Below are 21511 nucleotides of genomic sequence, written 5' to 3' on the forward strand. Positions count from 1 at the left end.
CAACACTCTAGCGTTAGCACACACTAACCTCTTCCATGCTCACACCCGCACTCTACATAGAAGCACATATTACTGTAATCAAAAACAAAACATGGAGACAGGTGACGTACAAGGAACTGTCACAATCATGCACTATTGTTGTCAAATAATGATGCAATACTGCTTCTGTTGATATATGTTTAAACTAAATGACATCAAACATACATGTTATGTAAGACCGAACAATCAGCATTATGTATACACTTACATATGATTAACACAATTAATGTAGTTGCTAGGAACAGGATTCACCACAAACACCATTGCTGTGATGCAGATTAACTATTGGTAGAAGCAGAAACCAGCACCACCGAGACAGCTTCAGCACATCAACACCAACACATGGCAGCAGCGGAGACATACACACCATGTAAGTGTAACATCACACAAGTGTAAATCCCACCCATGTTATTGACACATGGCAGCAGCGGGGACAGCTACACAACCATGTTGATACTAAGTGCCACCAGTGTTTGCTCAATGCATTATATGTAATTTGGACTACTTACATGAACGTACTATATGGAGGACGTACATGATATATGTGTTCTATGGAGTGCACATACATATGTACGTACTATGGACTAAATACATGTGCGTACAGTGGATTACTCACATGTATGTACTATGCATTACATGTACGTACTATGGACTACTTACATGTACGTACTATGGACTACTTACATGTACATACTATGGATTACTCACATGTATGTACTATGGATTACTCACATGTACATACTATTGACTACTCACATGTACATACTATGGACTACTTCAATGTACGCACGATAGATTACTCATATGTACGTACTATGGTCTACTCACATGTACATACTATGGACTACTTGCATGTATGCACTATGGGCTATTCACATGTACATACAAAGGGCTACTCGCATGTACGTACTGTGGACTACTTACATGTACGTACTATGGGCTACTCACGTGTACGTACTATGAACTATTCACATATACATACCATGGACTTGACGCATGTATGTACTATGGACTACTCGCATATACATACTATGGACTACTTGCACATACATACTATGGACTAGACGCATGTATGTACTATGGACTACTCGCAAATACATACTATGGACTACCCGCATGTATGTACTATGGACTATTCGCATATACATACTATGGATTATTCACATGTATGTACAATACTGAACAGTGTAACTCTAAACACTTATGTATCTTTTACTGTGACACCAGTATTACAGTTGCACTCTAAAGTGCACATTACATTGTAGCATTGTACAACTACACATCCATGTGCACATGTCACAGTGCTGTGCACTATACAATCATGTACATATTTCATATTCCCATATTGTAAACATGTATACCTGTTTATCTATTACGGGTTAGCATTAGTAAGTGTGCAGTAATGTTTCTGGACACATGTCAGTAGCGCCATTTATTGCTGCTCAAAACAGTATACTGTATAAGTACTTACACACCTACCCACATGACAAGTTTGTTGCTGCACTGATATTCGGGCACAGGGCCTGAACGTGACCATTAACTAGAAGACAGAGACCAGCCTCAAAGCTATTGTACTCGATAACGTGGAATCTGTCAATGAAATGTAGAATGAATAGATACAAAGCAATTGTGTATACCCATTTCGCGCATTGGTCGAATTCGTGAAATTTGTAATCAATAATTTGATTCATGGACAGATATAATTTACCTGGTTTTATAAGTAAACACACACTCAAGCATGAGCACAGAGTAAATTCCAACCAGGATTGTGAATGGAGGTTTATCTACGAAAACAGAAAACGAGAGTGACACATTTCCATAATGGATGAGCATTATGTTCCCATAATGTTCACACAAAAGTGAGAAATTTATTAAAAACAGTAGAAAGGACTACAGTAATGGTACCAGGCTGGATCTTGGATAGTTTGTGTTAGATCTAAGTTACCCACTCTGGGCAAATGTTAATATGTAATTAAAGAAAGGAAAATATCAACTGTAACAATCTGATTGACCAGACCACCAACTAAGAGATCTGATCAGATAGCAGGCCACTAAGATATTGATTCCAAGAACCAACAAGAGGTAGGAAGGTAGCCAGCAGCATACCAATATTCAATCAATATAAATGAGACAGAAGACATTCTAACTGCAGACCCAATCTCATTAAACAGTGTGTAGGTTTCTAGAGAGAGTAATAAATGGCAATGTGGATACATCACATCAAGAGCTGCAATTTATAAACTGCAAACAATGCAGATTTAGGGATAGAAAATTCTATATTTTGAGTTTATTTAGTTTTTGATAACAGAACCACTGAAATTATTCAAGAAAGATTGATTGGCGGATGGATTCCTAGATCCCTAATGCATCAGGCATATCTCACAATGTAAACAATATTATGTAATATTCTTTAAATACAAGTACTGACCATTTTACAATACAAATACAGTAATATGAAATATTCTTAAAAAAACAATTACATTCCTAATACAGAACTACCTTTTAGGACGAAATATGGGGAGGGTTCATATTACCAGGTGTCAGATGGATTTTTGAAGAGGGTGCATAGGGTAGGTGGTGTGATGTTGTTGGGTAATGGATAAGTGAGGTGGTGTTTGGAGGGAGAGAATAGATGAGAAGTGGTATTTGGGGAGGTAGGTGATGTACCCGGTACTTACCTATCAGTGTCCATGGAGACCTTTCCCATGAGGTCTAGCTCTTTGTATGTGCCCTGCCTATTAGGCTTGTACCTGTTGCATTTCAATTTAACTATACTAACACTGAAATACTTTGACGAATCTGGTCATAAAGTTGTGGCTGGAGTCTTCCGCAACTTCCTATTTTAGAGAATTCCAATTCGTACTTCCTTTTGTTCTTTTGGCTCATTTGTGTTTCCAGCTTCCACCTGTCCTCTAGTCGTGCCTTCTTTCAATCTGAAGAGGATATCATTTTCCACCTTACCTGTTTCCCTCAGTTTCTTGTATGTTCTTGTATATACAGATGTAACACAAACAAGGAGTAATGGTTTCACACTCAACAAGCCACAATGTAGGACTGAAAACAGGAGATGCCTTGTCACCCACAGGGTTATAAACCCATGGCACTGCCTACACACTGAAGCTGTAAATGCCAAAACTCTGCTGAACTTTAAAGTCCAGCTTGAAAAAATCACCGGGAAAATTTTTGACCTTTGACAAGCAGCTGGCTTCCTGTCCTCGTCGAGCCCAGGAGTGTTAATGGCCCTCAGGTAAATTCAGGTTGTGATCATATCCCCTCTGTTTCTGCTATCCTCTAGGGTTGTAAGATTTAATTCCATAAGTCGATTTTCAAAGCTTAACTCTCTTAGCTCTGGTGTCAATCGTGTTGCAAGCTTAAAGCTTCACAGAGCCCATCCCCCTTACATGAAAAGTACTAATAGTAACAATTCTGTTAAAAGTTCCAATATGTAGGATGGACCATAAGAAAGTTGACTGTTGTGTATTGAATTTGGAGAAACTGATAACTTCTTTAACAGCAAAGTAAAATACCTTACCTAACCTTAGGTCTGTCCCTAATATAGTATAGTATATACAGTATATAAATATATATGCTATACTAGGGCTAGGAATATTTAGTTTGGTTTTTAGCTTTAGTTTTTTTGGACACTAATACCTGTAGTACTAAAAGTAGTTCACTAGTTGTCCATAACTACACATTGGTACAGAACTTTGGACCAAATAATTATAATAAGTACTATCATTTCAGGATGGGTTGGCTTCACAAAGTGTGGATTCCATGCTGTTGATGCACATTACAGCATTGGTATAACATTGTGTAGATTGTCTTGAAGGAGTCCTGATTTAGGTTTCTAAACAATGTTCTTATAGTTATCAGCATCCCATATAATGCCCATGTTATCCTGTTTTACCTCCAGTGTTAGTGTCAGAATTATACCCACTCCCAAATCTTTCTCTCATTCTGATTCCTGTAGCTGCCTTTTCCTTTTGGTGTAGATGCCTTCTGGACTACTTTCTCCCTTTCCCATCTTCATTATCTTACACTTGTTGGGACTGAATTCCAGCATCATTTGTTTGACCACTCCTGGAGTTTGTCTAGGTTCTTCTCTAACTTCCCACAGTCCTCATCTGTTTTTATGTTCCTCGCCAGCTTTGTATCATCTGTAAAAACAGACATGCTCAAGCTCACTTCCTCTGGTAGGTGGTTCACATAAATTAAGAATAGTAGTGGTCTCAGGACAGAACCTTGTAATTACCTAAGTGTAGTTACAGGATGAGAGCTACATTTGTGGTGTCCCATCTTCCCAGCTATATATAACTGGTTATAGTTATATGTCATATAACTATTTCAAAGCGTTATATGTCATATAATGCTTTGAAACTTCTGACAGTTTTGGCCTCCACCACTTTCTCACCTAACTTGTTCTAACCATTTACTACTGTTTGAAAAAAAGAAAACTTTCTGTTATTATTTTGGCACCATTGTTTCCTTTGAATCTTTGACCTCTTGTTCTTGAAGTTGCTGGTTTCAGGAATTCCTCACTGTCAATTTAGTAAATTCTTTACAATGTAGCTCAAAGTTATTCTGTGGTCACCAAAATACAAGTCTCCATGATTTACGTAAAATTTAAAAATTCAACCATTTTAAAACTTGATTGTAACTAAGATAAATCTGCCTGTCCTCAGTCACTTATTATGGTATGAATTTAAAATGGAGACAGGGAAAGATTGCTAGACATGAAGCAGTCAATGACATCATCAAGAGAAATTTGGCTACAGCTGGGTGTCCAGCACAAAGGAAACCTCAAATGTGTATACCTGACAACAGTCACAAATGTCCAGATGGGATCACCCTGCTGCCATGGAGGGATGGTAAACAGATTGTGTGGGACTAAACATGTGTATCTACATTGGCTGTACATCACAGTACAAATGAGGGTGGTCAGGCCTTCAAGGAGACCCAGAAAACTAATAAGTACAGTACAGGGACTCTGAACATTGTTACAGGTTTGTGCCAATAGGCTAAGAGACCCCTGGGGATCTGTGGAAAATGTGCACTTATGTTTTTAGAGAAGGTGGGTGAAAAACTCATTAGGCAAATTAGAGACTCAAGTGGCCAGTTTCCTGTTCTAATGCCTCAAGTGTCACAATCCAGAGGAAATACTTGCTGTTTCTTGAGCACGCACCTACCTCCAAAGAGCTGAATGAGGTCTTCTCAACAGTGATTGCTGATTGCTATACGTGTTTTCTAACATAATGTAATAAAATAAATTAATAAAAAAGACATTTCTCTTTACAAAATCTACTACAATCTAATTTGTGTAGATGAAATGCTGTATTTTGAGAGATTAACCAAAATATATAAAGAGCAGACATTATGGCCCTTGTAAGGCTTATTACAGTATCAACTTTTTTTTAACAGAATTTCACCAGTTTATACAATGTGCATAATTACTTTATTATGTACAGTATATTATATACACCTTCCAATCTCCACTATGGCACAAAATTCTTGCAATGTACTTAACATCCATGTTCATAATCAAAATAGCCAACAATTGACAATGGCAAGCCAAATATTGGTGACATTTTAAATTGTACTATTTTCTTGGCTGATAACCAGCATGTTTCTTGGGAACCACCGAGTGTTAAGATACAGTATTAACGTGAAAGGAAGGAGGGTGTGCCAGTAGGTTTTGGAGTTATTTTCAATTTGGACACACCTGGCTTTAGCAGCGCATTGCCAGTTCTTAGCTTTTTGCTGTCTACCACATCTTGGTTTTTGTTTGTTTGCTTAACCACTGTACTGTGCAGAGCGCTCTAAGGCGCTCTGAGAGTTGTGCTATTTCTTTTTTAATTAGGCTATATTTTAATGTTTTCATCACTCTTTGTGCTTTGAAATGAAAATGGTTGAGTTTGGAAACAGTTTGGCATTACCTTTACCTGAACACTTATAAAAATAACAAAAATATGTCCTTGACAATTGCACTATGAAGTTTTTGCCAAAACCAGGTGCACAGTGGAGTGGATAATGCACCTTACTAAGTGTTTACCCTCGTCATTATAGAATTAAACACATTACATTTGCCTGAAAATATAATATATATAATAAATATAATAAAAGCACCCCATTTGACAATAAATAATATCTACAGTATTAATAGTTTCTCTTGGAAACATGCACATAAATGTACAAAAAATTAGATCATAATTTTCAAATTGTATTTTCCTAGATATTTTGCATATTTTAATATGAAAGCACTACAGTAGTTTATTTTTATCATTGTTATGGGTAACTGTACCCAGAAAGGTAAAATTAAACAAATGTTCTAAACGCAACATCTTTATTAATGCAAAGTAAAGTGGCAACTGCCCTTACTATAAAAATAATGCCCTACCACAATGCATTCCAAACACTCATTAGCTACAATGATGTTGCCATTTATTGGGAAGACACCTGGGACTCCTAACCCCCATAACTGGCAATATTTATACTCTCACTTTACGTATACTGTACTGTACTGTATTATATAAATGTTACAAATGAGTTAAGAAAAAATAAACTTAATAAAAAATAACCACTGATATGGAAGGTTTAGACCTCTTTCAACAAATGCAAAAAAAATGTGGCCATATTATACTACTGTACAGTAATTCCATTAATATCATCTCAATATGACAGCATTGAACTTGCAATCAGGGGATTCTCTTGTCAATTATATAAGACACATAACAGAGCAAGTATTAGAAAACACTGTTTATAAAAATAATTGCCATGATATTTGTATTTGTTCATCCCAAAGTAAGGTGGAATATTATGATGGCCAAGAGTGTTATATTATGTGGGCTTGAATGCAGTAAAGTATTAATGCCATTCTCAATATCATTTAAAACCATTAACAACAGCTTATACAAAAAAGCATCCAAAATAATTTCATCAAACTAAGAACTGAGGTAGATTGACAAATGCTTTATATATAAACTACCGTGAATGTTTTCACTACGCAGCTATTTCTTAAGGATATAAATTTTTAAAAGACAATAACAAAGGTAGAGATTTTATAATTTTTTGTTTTTAAATTAGGTGGACTTTTATTAAATAATTTATTGAAAAGGTAATCACATTGAAGTTATGGTTGTACTAAACATGAGGTTACTCTGATCTATAGATTGTGCCACCATCAAAATGCATTGCAAAATTTGGCATTCTCTAAAGATTAAGCAGGGCACTGGCACGAATTGCATGATAATAATGCCACTGAAACAATCTTACAAGAAGTAGAGTACAAGTTATGCACTACAATAATCATAACACATTACAGCCAAGACAGCCTGAGACAAGTGTTATGGCCATGTGTTTACTCAAATGTAACTAGGCAGAATTACATTACTGGCAGTTATCACAGTAATTGCTAAAATTACTGTACTAAACTGTGAAATAACTTATCATGGCAACATGCAATAAATTTGGATGCAGTAAACATGCTGCCCTCAGCCATATTTGTTTAGAGAAAAAAAATTGCCATTGATTGCTTACATCCCCCCCCCACATTGCACTTTCAGTAAAAATGGCCTTTTTCTGTATGTTGTCCCTTATACAGCATAAGCCTTACTTTATTTTCCCATATCTTCTCATAGACATGCTGAGGTTAATCGAACCCTCTGCCAAACATGTGAATACAATCTTGTTTGAACAATGAAATCACAATAACATGATATACCGATGAGAAAATATTGAAGTTGTCCGTACAATGGGATCACGACTGGCGTCCCTGAACTCCTCAGGTACACTCCATGTAAGTCAAGTAGCACTTCCACTTGATATACATTATCAACTGGACCATGCACATCATGGTCCAGTTGGTTGTGTATGCTTGAGGAGTTCAGGGATGTCGGTTATGAAACTACTGTATGGCTTCAATATGTTCTTACAATCTTGTTTCTCGGCACGTTATGAAATGTCTAGGTAAGATTATATGGTTTTAACGTTATTGTGTATTAGTTTAGCTGTATGTTCACCAGCACTGAAAGTGCCATCTGCAAATAACAACAGTCTGCATATCCATCATTATGTCATATTATGTTAATAATACTGCCTTTTATAGTTATGATAGAAGTCATTTACACTGGACAAGTTTGCACTCAACAAATACAATATTCAAAATTCACAAGAATACAGAGCAACAAAATATAATATTCAGTACCACTGACCAATATACTGGCATATTGAATTATTTTCTAATTAAAAGTTTACAGCAGAATTTAATTAATATTAATTTGCTGGTAAGAAAAATACCCAGAGGTTACCCAAAAGAAAATGAAAGCCCCCTTTAGCAAACACAGTACAGTAACTTTTATCATAATAAAAAAATAAGAAAAATAATATTTTGAAAATTTTAACAAAAACATATTATATCACTATACATGAAAACATTGTACTTTCTCCTTATTTGAAAAGCAAATCAACATACAAGGATATTGATTACATGGAAATGAACACCTAATCCAAATGCAGTAAACACTTTGAGGTACAAAACTTGGACAATACCTCAATATACTGTTTAAAAAATAAATATGGATAAATATAATACCAGCAGTACAAAAAAATATCTGCAGTAATCTATCCACCAAAATCATATCAGATAGTATATGACCTGCATGTATGCAACTCGCTGATATGAAAAAAAATCAAAATAAACAAATCAAATACTACTAGATTTCTACCATTTAATTAAAACATGTTAGTATATACAAGGAACTTTTGAAATTTGTTAAATATGGGTAAAACAATATTAGTTCAAAATCTCACAAACTGTGTTCTCCACATTTCATGGTGCTAAAGCATTACAGTACTGTACTATATACAACTTAATTAGATATTAAGCCAATCCCATTTTATAAGACTTGTTTCAAAGCTGATCACCCCATAAGATGATGTGGCCCCTCCAAGGGCAGTCATACAAGTCCCTCTCCACCAATACCATAGAGCAGTACTAGTTATCACATTATAAAGATTACATTAAGCAATAGTGAGCAATTGTAACTAGAAGTAATTAGGCATCATTTGTACTGCAATAAGGAGGTTGTACTATTCCATTCACCCGGGCTCTAGGAGACTCGAACCGCGGACCCCACGTGTGTGAGGCCGAAGCTCTATCGACCGAGCTATTGAGAATAGTCTTAATGAGGAAAGCTTCCAGAAGCAGCATCCTGTTGCCAAACAGGAATTTTTGTTTACTTTCCCTGACTACTACTGAAGCTCAGAGGAATTAGTGATCCACACCCACGTCATATAAATTGTCATCCACACTTCCGTGGAAAAACATTTCCATGGATGTTTATTTACACAGAAGTGTGGATGACAATTTTTTAGGTTGTACTAATTTGGCCTTATTCAGTTAGCAGTAATATATTCAAAGGGTCAATCTCTGTAGTTGGGAATGTATATTTAATGATTAAATAGTGACTGGTTATGAGAGATCTTGAATTTGGGGGAGAAAATAATACAACTATGTAATTGGCACAATTGGTCCAGTTAACTGATCATTATTTGTATGCTACATTATAATCCAATTAACTAGCCTCATAGTTGAAAATTCATGTAAATATTTCTATAATATATAACTGAATTTGAGTGAGCACAGTCTGAGCATTTAGTTATATGAGCACCTTTATATCATGCCACAGAACTGGGCTTCACAGAAATCTGTCATTTTTAAGGTATATGCATAGGTGATAAAAATTAACCTAGCATCAGGAACTTTATAAGGCATACCAGAGTTTTTGGACAATGCTAAAAAAAGTCATTATTACTATTTCTTAAATACTGTAATTGCATTTAACATTCAAGTTTATATTAACTGTCTAGAAACTTTGCACATAAAATGTACATGTACTGTGCTTCACAACCAAATCTAAACATTCAATGAAATGCCAATTTTTAACAAATATTTAGCTTAAGTATGTAATCCATAAGTTGGTAACACAAATATATAGTTTACCTTTTGTAGAGTAATTAACTAAAAAAAAAAGGCACAGCACAAGTTAATTTAGTGTGTTTCTCATAACAATTGACACTTTCATAGTATCAGTACAGTATTCGATAATTTCTTGGAGGGGCACAGACTGTTACTGTATAAATAAACATTGCAAGGCAGTACAGGACAGGAGGATCAGACAGTGTGGTCCAAGACTACGACAAACATATACCTGCATAATACCCGTATTGGTTGCAGAAACCTTCACAATGTTGAGGAACTTTTCGTTGTATTTCAGTCAACAGAACTAAAGGCAAGGTTACATTTGTTGCAAACCTAATAATACTGTACAAATTTTTTATGCAAATGATTAATGCAGCCTTGCCCAAAGTATTTAGCAACAAATAGCAACTAGAATAAATACTCCATTAAATAATGTGGTAATGAGCTTACTAATATGCAAATACATACCAACAGCAGAAAACTTCCTCTAGCAGGTATAAACAAGCCAGGTCCCTGAACAAAAATATATTTCCTAGACACCTGGTTCAGCCATAACCACTACAGAAACTTTTCAAACTTGATTGTCTAACTACCAGACATTCCTTTCTTAACAAATATTCAAATATATAGTAATGGTATATAACATGCCTTGATACAAATACTATTAAAAAATGGGATGCCACAGCTACTCCTCTAGCATACATAAAATAATTCTAAACAGCTGCGGCATCCTAGGATTCATAATCTGACTAGGATCAGCAGGTTGAGAAGTGGCCACAGACACCTCTGTGACCATCAGGTCATGATTGGCAGGCACCAAGTTGTCGGTGGTCTATCACACCTTTAAACCAACAATTAAAGATGTTTAAGGAAACACTGCCTGAGAATTTGATCTTCAACTCTATACATGGCACTGTAGCACCTACAATACAATAAGATAGGCAAGTGTCTAATGGTTAAGCTATACTGGCACGTAAATATTTGATTGCGTCTGTGCTACATAAAAATCCCTACTAGAAGCAACATTTAATTTTATGGAATGAATTCAAAATGGCTTCATTTGTACTTGTACCCTGAGTTTGGCAATATTAACAGTTTGTCACAGCTAAATATTACAAGAGATCAAATGCTGTGCCCATGTTTGGTAGAAAATATAATCCCTGAGTCATATGAAAGAATGGGCACCACATTGTTTACTGATGGCTTCTCACCTGAAACATGTGTTGAATGAATCCTTAGTACATGGGGGAGAGTCTATAAGTCCTGCCTTGCACTGCCCATTAATAATATGACCTATCATATATATAAACAGGTGAAATATTGATAGTGTTCCATTCACTGAAATAATAGTCAAAGGGGTGCCAAATCTCTTTTTCCCATATTATATTTACATTGTACCTAATATAATGGTTTACAAAAAAAAAAAAAAATGGACAGAATGCAAAGAATAAAACATCTGTCACCCCTTCATCTACCAGCCCACAATGGTTAAAATGCACCAAATTTACTTTCATCAACACTCTGAACCAGACAACAATTAACCAATATCCTTCAAATAAATAGTACATTGCAAGAAATGCACTGCCAATAGGAACTGTTGCATGAAGCTTATTTGTGAGCTAGACAAAATGTTGAACCAGGAGAATTTGTCAAGCTTACCACATAGGAATAATAAACTTTAGAATTTTTAAGTCATGGTATGCTCCAAATAAAATAGTTCCAGTATAAATACAAAGTTTATATATATATATATATATATATATATATATATATATATATATATATATATATATATATATATATATATATATAATATATATATGAACTGGTTAACTGGTCACACACACACATACACACATATATATATATACTGTATATATATGTATGTGTGTGTGTGTGTGCATGCATGCATTTAGTTTGGCAGTACATCACTAGTGAACACACACAGACTGATATCGTGAGACACTAACACAGTCACTCCCACCTTACTAGTAATGACTGTCCATTATTGTCACTGTGAACTCAACAAGATACATACAATGAAACACACAGTTCAGAATTACATCACAGACAGGCATCAGGTTCCTTGAATTCAAGGTTATTATTGGATACATTCATATTCCACAGTCTGTGTGTATATTCCAACTTACAAGCAGTATCTAATAACATCTTATGTACCACCCATAAAAACAATCTAGCTTAACGGATACATTTCATTGAAAGCTTTCGTAATTTAACTTACAGTATTTGGAATCTCTCCCCATCTGAATCCTTGCAATGCTCAGAAAACTAATTTAACTACATAAAAATCTGGATACACAATACTCTACCCCTGAGCACGACAGGGGTTCAGGCACATTATGAGATGGAATATCTTCAAAATACTGTCCCAACAGCACACCTAGCCATCTTGATTTTGGGTTGTGGGAGCATTGGCTTCCTGGGGTATTGGGAAAAATTCCTCTTTACAAGGTCCTGGTCCTACAGCAGCCATTCCTTCAGAGGTAGGAAAAATTGCTGGAGAATCTTTGGCTGCATCAGTAGGGCCACCTTCTCCTGCCTCATTGCGATGAGTAGAAAACACATGGATCTTTACACTGTGACGATGCTGGAATTTTTTCTTGCAGATTGGGCATGAAAACTGAGGCTCCACTCCACATTCATACTTCTTGTGCCGCTTTAAATTACCTGTTGAGGCATATGTGCGACCACACTTCTCACACGCAAATTGTTTGGGACTCTCTGAGAATGGGTAGCCCAACATGGATTTAGGGCTGGCTTTCTCTCGGCCTTTGAGGAGTAGAGGGAGGCCTATAGGGGGGGGACAGGCCAGGATATCCGTGGACACCCGGGGGGGCAACAGGCCAGGGAAACCAGCTCTCACAAAGTTATAAGCACGCAAGTAATCTGCAAGAAAACACAGGGGTTAGCAGGTAGACAAGGTGGTGTGCTAAGGTTAGCTCTACAGTACTCCAATAGAAGCAGTGTGTGGGGGTTATTCATTTTTCTTCTCCAAGTGTAATTTGTTACAGTTGGAGAAGAGTAAATGAATCAGCCATGCAGAGAGAGCCGATTAGGAGAGAGCCAAAATGGGGGCGGGAGAAGGGTGGCTGATGTGGGAGGGAATAACAACAAAGCCATGCAGTATTGGCATATCAAGTATACAAGACAGTAGAATTGCACAACCTTAAACAAATTAATCACAACCAATAGATATAAAACATAAGTGAACAATGCATTGGGAAAGAATAAGTATACAATAGCAATAAACAAAACAAAATCACGAGGGTCTGGGACCATCAGAATCAAAATCCACTAGAATGCAAATGAGATCAATAGTTACAGTGTAAAGCAAAGTACAGTACAACTAAAACTGGAATATCCTATAAGAGATATACACATCTGACTGTTTCAAGTAACAATGCTAAGAGATCTATTTAATTCAGTGTACTGCATATTTATGATGAGATAACATATGTTGTTTCAAGTTGAACTTGTGTGTACATCTCTTGTTGCATACAGGACACATGAACTTGGGTTCCACGCCACATTCAAACTTCTGGTGGCGGTGAAGAGATCGTCTTACACCGTAGCCCTTTCCACAGCGGTGACAGGTGTGCACCAATCCTCCGTTAGTGCTATTAGTTGCTTGCACTGAAGGCGTACTAACATTTCCCCCATCATTGCCGGTGCTTGTAAGATTATTATTGTTGTGATAACTGTTGATGTTGATGCTGTTAAAGCTGTCACTATGGAATGAGCGGTTTACACTTAGAATGGGTTTTGTGTCGATGTGCCGAAAGGGACTAAGGGAAGATAGGTTAAGTGGCTGAATGCTGTGATGTTCAGGTTTTGGAATGTCTGCTAAAGCTCGATGAGTTAGAGCTCGTGTCAGCAATTCCAGGCGGCTTACTGGTTGAGAGTGACCCAATCCCATCCCTCTCAACCCAGACAGGTATATAAGATCAGGCGGTGGCTTGGTATTTGGCGAAGGGGGTGATAACAGGTATCGGGCAGGGGAGGAGGGCAAGGATGTGGATGAAGGAGATGGAGAAAGTGGAACTAAATGGGACGTAGGATCATATGGCCGTCCAGGGGATGCAGCACAGGAGAGTACCTGGGGAGTATGGTGGCCTGAAACACATGAGACACTGTCAGCAATGGCCTTACCAAAATGAAAAATACCATCACCATTTCTATCCTAATCTTCTAAGATGCATTTTTGTAAATACAGTAATATACTAGAAAAGCTTGAAGAGTGTGTCTCAACTATAGTTTCCCAAGATAAGGTATGTTTCTGCAGTGCCCAAGACCATGACATGCTTTAATCAGATACACAAGAACAAATCCAAGAGATATCACACCAAAGAACATGCCAATAAAAATTATCTATAACAATGCAAATCTTATATGTAACATGCATATTATATATATATATATATATATATATATATATATATATATATATATATATATATATATATATATATATATATATATATATATATATATATATATATATATATATATATATATATATATATATATATATATATATATTTGTAAATAAAAGTTCTTGGGCCAGTCAAAAAGACTGGCCAAAAAAAAAAAACTACTGTATTTAAAATTGATTAGCATACCCCTCTCATTGTGTTCCAATTGTAAAGTAATCCCACACACAAAATTTCAGTAAAAATAAATCATATTAAGTGCTGTTGGTAGATGATTGAAATTTCAAGAAAAAGCTGATTTATTATGTCAAATAACATACTGCAATAGCAAGTGTTCAGATGTTAATCAGATACTAAGACAATTCTGCTACATTCACCAAATTGTTTACCTCTTGAGCTGTTTGGAGATATTGTAATACATTTATTACATACTGTTTTGATCTACATTTCAATTGTCTGGTGGCAGCACTATACATGATTTATTTTTTTCAGAAATATTGTGTGGGGTTCTTTTACAACTTGTAACACAATGAGAGAGTATACCAATAAAAAAACTTTTTTTGGGGGGGATGGGCCAGTTTAAATATATATGGTACATAAATGCATATAACAAAAAAAAACTGAACATTTGCCTTAGAACTTTTGTTATTGAAAACATCATCAGAGATTATACTGTAATGAGAATGAGTAGAGAGGGTTATTATACTGTATAAAGAAAATGTTTGAGGTGAAGATCAGGTAATTATGGGCTGACACGGGCAAGAAACCAACCATCAGATTGAGGTTATTGCTAGATTACGGGTGCAAAAAGTTAAATCCCTCAGCATATCTTGAGGTTATCTTGAGATGATTTCGGGGCTTTAGTGTCCCCGCGGCCCGGTCCTCGACCAGGCCTCCACCCCCAGGAAGCAGCCCGTGACAGCTGACTAACACCCAGGTACCTATTTTACTGCTAGGTAACAGGGGGCATAGGGTGAAAGAAACTCTGCCCATTGTTTCTCGCCGGCGCCTGGGATCGAACCGGGACCACAGGATCACAAGTCCAGTGTGCTGTCCGCTCGGCCGACCGGCTCCCTTGACTTGAACACTACATTAATGCAATTAGCATTATTATAGGAATAAAACTGTACCTGTTATCTAGTAATTAAATATTGCCAATATCAGCCTACAATATGTTCAAGAACAGAAAGCACTTAGGCAATTTTTTTTTTTAGTTTCTCCATAGCTTTACACACATTATTTATATACAGTATAAATGCAAACCGAATTCATCAATAGTGTAAAGGTATAGTGAAGATGTGGAGACGATTTGATGGGATTGAGCTTGCTTCTCCGGCCTTACCATACACACGCACACTACCCACTCAAAGTAGTATGGTGAAGTATAAATAACTCAACCAAATGTTATATTAAACATACCTAGCGTTTGGAAGGTTTTTAAATCGTATTCACAAATTCAAATTGTTTACATGTTATCTAGATTGTAGATACCAGCTGCATGTTTTCCAAATCACAGATCTGAACAGCAGAACATCTGATCGTGTTACCGATAATTTACTATTGGTTGGGTTGTGTGTGTCTGGTAAGATCAGGGACACGTTCAATCCTTTCAAATTGTCTCATATATATATATATATATATATATATATATATATATATATATATATATATATATATATATATATATATATATATATATATATATATATATATATATATATATATATATATATATATATATATATATATATATATATATATATATATATATATATATATATATATATATATATATATATATATATATATATATATATATATATATATATATATATATATATATATATATATATATATATATATATATATATATATATATATATATATATATATATATATATATATATATATATATATATATATATATATATATATATATATATATATATATATATATATATATATATATATATATATATATATATATATATATATATATATATATATATATATATATATATATATATATATATATATATATATATATATATATATATATATATATATATATATATATATATATATATATATATATATATATATATATATATATATATATATATATATATATATATATATATATATATATATATATATATATATATATATATATATATATATATATATATATATATATATATATATATATATATATATATATGTCGTACCTAGTAGCCAGAACGTACTTCTCAGCCTACTATGCAAGGCCCGATTTGCCTAATAAGCCAAGTTTTCCTGAATTAATATATTTTCTCTAATTCTTTTCTTATGAAATGATAAACCTACCCATTTCATTATGTAGGAGGTCAATTTTTTTTATTGGCGTTAAAATTAACGTAGATATATGACCGAACCTAACCAACCCTACCTAACCTAACCTAACCTATCTGTAGAGGTTAGGTTAGGTTAGGTAGCCGAAAAAGTTAGGTTAGGTTAGGTTTGGTAGGTTAGGTAGTCGAAAAACAATTAATTCATGAAAAAATGGCTTATTAGGCAAATTAGGCATTGCATAATAGGCTGAGAAGTGCGTTCTGGCTACTAGGTACGACATATATATATATATAAAATATTTTTGGTTCATATATATAAATATATATATATATATATATATATATATATATATATATATATATATATATATATATATATATATATATATATATATATATATATATCCAGAACACACTACTCGGCCTAATAGACAGTGATTTTTATTATTTAAAAAAATCCAATTGGTTTATTTGAATTAATTCTATTATTATATTATATTAAGAACATTAATTACCGACTTAATTATGTTAGTTTAGGTTAAGAAAGGTTAGGTTTGGTCATATTTCTACATAAGCTTTAACTCAAATTAAAACAAGTGAACTCATATATAATGTAAAGCTTAATCATTTCACATAGAAAACAAACAAAATTGAAAAATATATAACTTTAGGAAAACTTAGCTTATTAGGCAAATTGGGCCTTGCATAGTAGGCCAAATAGTGCATTCTAGCTATTAGGTACATAACTAACTGTATAAGCAAAAATTATACGCTTGTATTATACAATACTAAATATACAGGAAAGCAAATTAACAAATGAAAGGGCCTTCGAGTTATATTATGACATTTCTGCTTGATAATGTAAATACTGAAGCTTGCACATTTGTTTGATTTTATTTTCCTGTGGATTATTACGTATATTACTGTATGTAATGTATATAATGTGTACTCTCACTAATTTGATCTTGAATGATTCACATGAAACCAGAGCCAGTATATGTTTGACATTTTACTGGCATACCTCTGCAGGTTACTCAATGGGAATGCCAATTGATGTGAGCCCATACCCACATTGAAAGCCTCCACCTTAATTGTATTTTGGTGTAAAAATACTAAACAATACAATAAAAATATTACTGATTATTAATAAAAATGATGGTCAGAAATGCAATATTTGCCAAAATACCAGTAATGCATTTGAAAAATATGAGTTCGGGTGGTTAATTAGACACAACCCATAATTGTCTACAGTGGTTTTAATACTGTAATAGCTTCACTAAGTAGTTTATGGTTTACTGTCCATATCGTAACTGGCAAATCGCCAAATTCTAAATGGACGTTTCAACTGCTTTGTTAGCTTCAAGCATTACCATAAACACTTAAGTGTATTAGTGGCATAATAGGAATGCATCACATACACATATTATAATAATAACACATACGACTATAACCTATTGTACCTTCATGTAAATAAATAAGAACTATATATTTTCTCCTTGTGTACCTATTACAAGTTGAAGACCTTGTAATTCAATAATTCTGTTGCTAAAATATTTATAGTGTACAGTATATTGCACTGTAAATTGTACTCATTTTGAATAAAACAATATGGCTAAGTTTTAACAAAGGCAAAAAATTTAAAGTGCAGAATATGTTAATTGTTGAGAGAAAGTTGAATTGACTAAACAAGCTTTGGTTATAATGTGAAGAGCTTACTATTAGGAAGTAAAAATATTTTTGGTTCCTAAAAATAAAATAATCATAAAGCCACTAAATATTATTATTCAATGAAAACTGCTGCACAATTGACAACAAATCTGGACCCAATTAATTCCAATTAGTGAGAGTAATATATATAAATATATATATATATATATATATATATATATATATATATATATATATATATATATATATATATATAACAGTATATACAGGCACAACCATATACAGTATAAAACTACAAATATTTCATAACGACATCTACCATTAAATGTATATTAGAGAAAATCAAGAGACTAGAATGTCATGCTAATGAACTGCATCAATAAGTAGCATGCTAAAAATAAAAAGCAGGAACACCTTACTTGCTTTTGGGTTAACAAGGAAGTTTTCTATAGACAACTGTTTTGTACTATATCAAGTGACGTTAAAGATATGGAATAAAGCCACATTAATATGGGAAGTAATTTCTGCCTGAATAGCACAGCAAAATAGATAGCTTAATAAACTGGTGTCTAAAGCAAAACTTCATAGAGCAGGCCAAGGGTTATTTGGAATGGGTGTGTGCATGGGAGGATGGGAGGGGAGGGCATTGACCATCTCTTCTCTTCAAAGGAAATAGGAAGCAATTTTTCTTTTTACAGTTTGCTCAAATTTGACATACTGTACAGTATTTACATAGAGGTTACTCTATAGCTTATCAAGAGTAGTATTATAACTTGTGTATGCTGTATTCTTTGTTTTTTCTATGTGCAATATTATTATCTTAGAATAAACATGATATGGTACTGGTAATCATAGACTTTTTTTCATAGTAACCTAAAAGAATACACATTACAATATTTACCGGTACAGTGGAACCTCTATTAACGAGTGGCTCTATTAACGAGTTTTTCCAGTAACGAGCAAGCCACTCGCAGCAAATTTGTCTCTATTGACGAGCTCGCCTCTATTAACGAGTGAAACCACATGGCGCTTCCTAGCGTCTCGCGGGTTCTCGCAAATTCTCGGACGCCTCCGACGCCAGTGTTGTTGTTGTATCTCACACGACAAGCATCCCTATGGATTTATTTGAGCTTTTCTTTGGGTTTTTAGTGGTTTTGCGACTACAATTTGTAACACACGATGTCTCCAAAGAAGCTGCTTGCTAAAGATAGTGTTGTCAAGAGGAAGAAAGACACAATTACTGTGGATTTAAAGAAGGAAATTATAGCAAAGCATGAGTGTGGTGTCTGTGTGACTGATCTCACAAGGAAGTATGGCAGGTCCTCATCAACAATTTACACCATTAGTAAGGGAATGAGGAGGTAAGGGAGGATGGTGCCTCTTCCACTGAGATCAGGGAAGTGTTTGGAATGTTTGAAAAGGTGAACGCATTCTTGGAAAACTGCCCTGATAAAGCAGTGACAACCCGGTGTGTGAAAATGTTTAATTAATTTATCACTTTGTGATAACACTTTATGAAAGTGTTATCACTTTCGCAGGTATATGTCGCTTGAACGTAACACACTTTTTTCTCTTGAATGCACCCAAACACCGCGCTCAAGCGTCATTTGAGCAAATATTTCTATAAAATCCAATTCTTATCCGATCGACTTGGGGATTGTATACATGTTTTCCATGAAATTTCTGTTTTCTTTAATAACCACATTGCCTATTTGAGAAAACGGCATTGTATTGTATCTTCGTGGTAAGACTATTATATTGTTGACACAACGAGTGTAATCAACGTAGATTTTTATTTGGTGCTGGTCTAACGCATCCTTGTGTGACATTCCCAAGAAGAGAGAGTCTGCCTGACTCAGAGGTGGATTCTCCTTCCACACCATAACCCCTCTCATCACTTCCCACCTCCCCATCGTCTCCCTCAAGCCAGCAACTACTCTTCATAAGGTAAAGTAAATATTAAAACACTACAACAAAACATTTATATTTACATGTGCAATATTATATTTACATAAAAAAGTCATACAAGTATGGATGTTTTTGGGAGTGGAACGGATTAAATTTATTTCCTTTATTTTAAATGGGGAAATTTGTTTCCAAAGACGAGTTTTCCAGGTAACGAGCTCGGTGCCAGAACGGATTAAACTCGTTAATAGAGGTTCCACTGTATGTTGATATTAATATACAGTACCTGTAATGTTTTACAGCATGTAGATAATAATGACTAATACGAGAAAAATGATATTTATGTATAAAACATATTTTCAACTGCATACAAAAACTGTATCTGCTCAATGTTATTCCTTTCTTATTTACTAATAACCCCAACACTAACAAAATTATACAATAACCTACAAACTATCAAAGCCTACCATGGAATTATATGAGATGCTACACATTACCTTACTGCATATGTACTAAGCTATCTTTACTTTCATTTACAAAACAAATTTTTCTTAACAATGAGTAACATTTGAAATCATATATATACAATTATACAGTAGTGTTTAAGGTATTGCACAGCACTTATCTATTTAGAACTGCAAAGATTTGTTAATTTTGCATTGTATGACAAAAATAAACCAGGGTTACACTCTACTATGCAATACTGCACAAACGAGCCCTTATACATGACGTGAAGGAATGACTTGTATTATAAACATGAGGCTGTGGGTGGCAACAGTGGCTCTGTATTATGCTAATAATAATTTTGTTCATAATAACTTTACTTATAAAATACACATGAGAACATATTACAGTGGTTTATTTGTAGGTACAGAGGTTGAATATTAAATAAAGCCACAAATATGCTAAGCATTTCAGACATAACTTAAATTAGTTAATATTTTTTGTGGGATAAACACTTACTTGACTCTAAATAGTAAGAAGTTAACTCATATGAAAATGAAGAAATTTAGCAAATACTGTAGTATAATTTTTAAGTGATATTTAATGATGAAATGCATATAGTATTTCATTAAATCTTGCATAGTACAAACCCCCCCAAAAAAAGGATTGTTCTTAAGAAATTAATGTTTTGTTACTAA

At 34.2% G+C, this 21511-nt stretch overlaps 1 protein-coding gene across 6 annotated transcripts in view; it reads right to left on the bottom strand.

Annotated features, from left to right (window-relative positions):
* Window positions 1-21511, bottom strand: part of LOC123759398 (sex determination protein fruitless) — a 91584-nt gene that overhangs the window by 10542 nt on the left and 59531 nt on the right. For 3 of the 6 annotated variants that reach the window (XM_045744392.2, XM_045744394.2, XM_045744393.2), the window contains exon 5: window positions 12944-14149. The exons of 1 other annotated variant lie outside the window; for it this stretch is intronic. In XM_045744392.2, the coding sequence (XP_045600348.2) occupies window positions 13458-14149 (692 nt within the window). In that variant the 3' untranslated portion in view covers window positions 12944-13457. Of the gene's footprint in view, window positions 1-15; window positions 1630-6362; window positions 12923-12943; window positions 14150-21511 lie in introns of those variants that run through there. 2 more of the 6 variants (XM_069335201.1, XM_045744395.2) reach the window with 2 other exon arrangements.

The sequence above is a fragment of the Procambarus clarkii genome, chromosome 32, assembly GCF_040958095.1.
Source record: "Procambarus clarkii isolate CNS0578487 chromosome 32, FALCON_Pclarkii_2.0, whole genome shotgun sequence".
In the NCBI taxonomy this organism is placed as follows: Eukaryota; Metazoa; Arthropoda; class Malacostraca; order Decapoda; family Cambaridae; genus Procambarus; species Procambarus clarkii.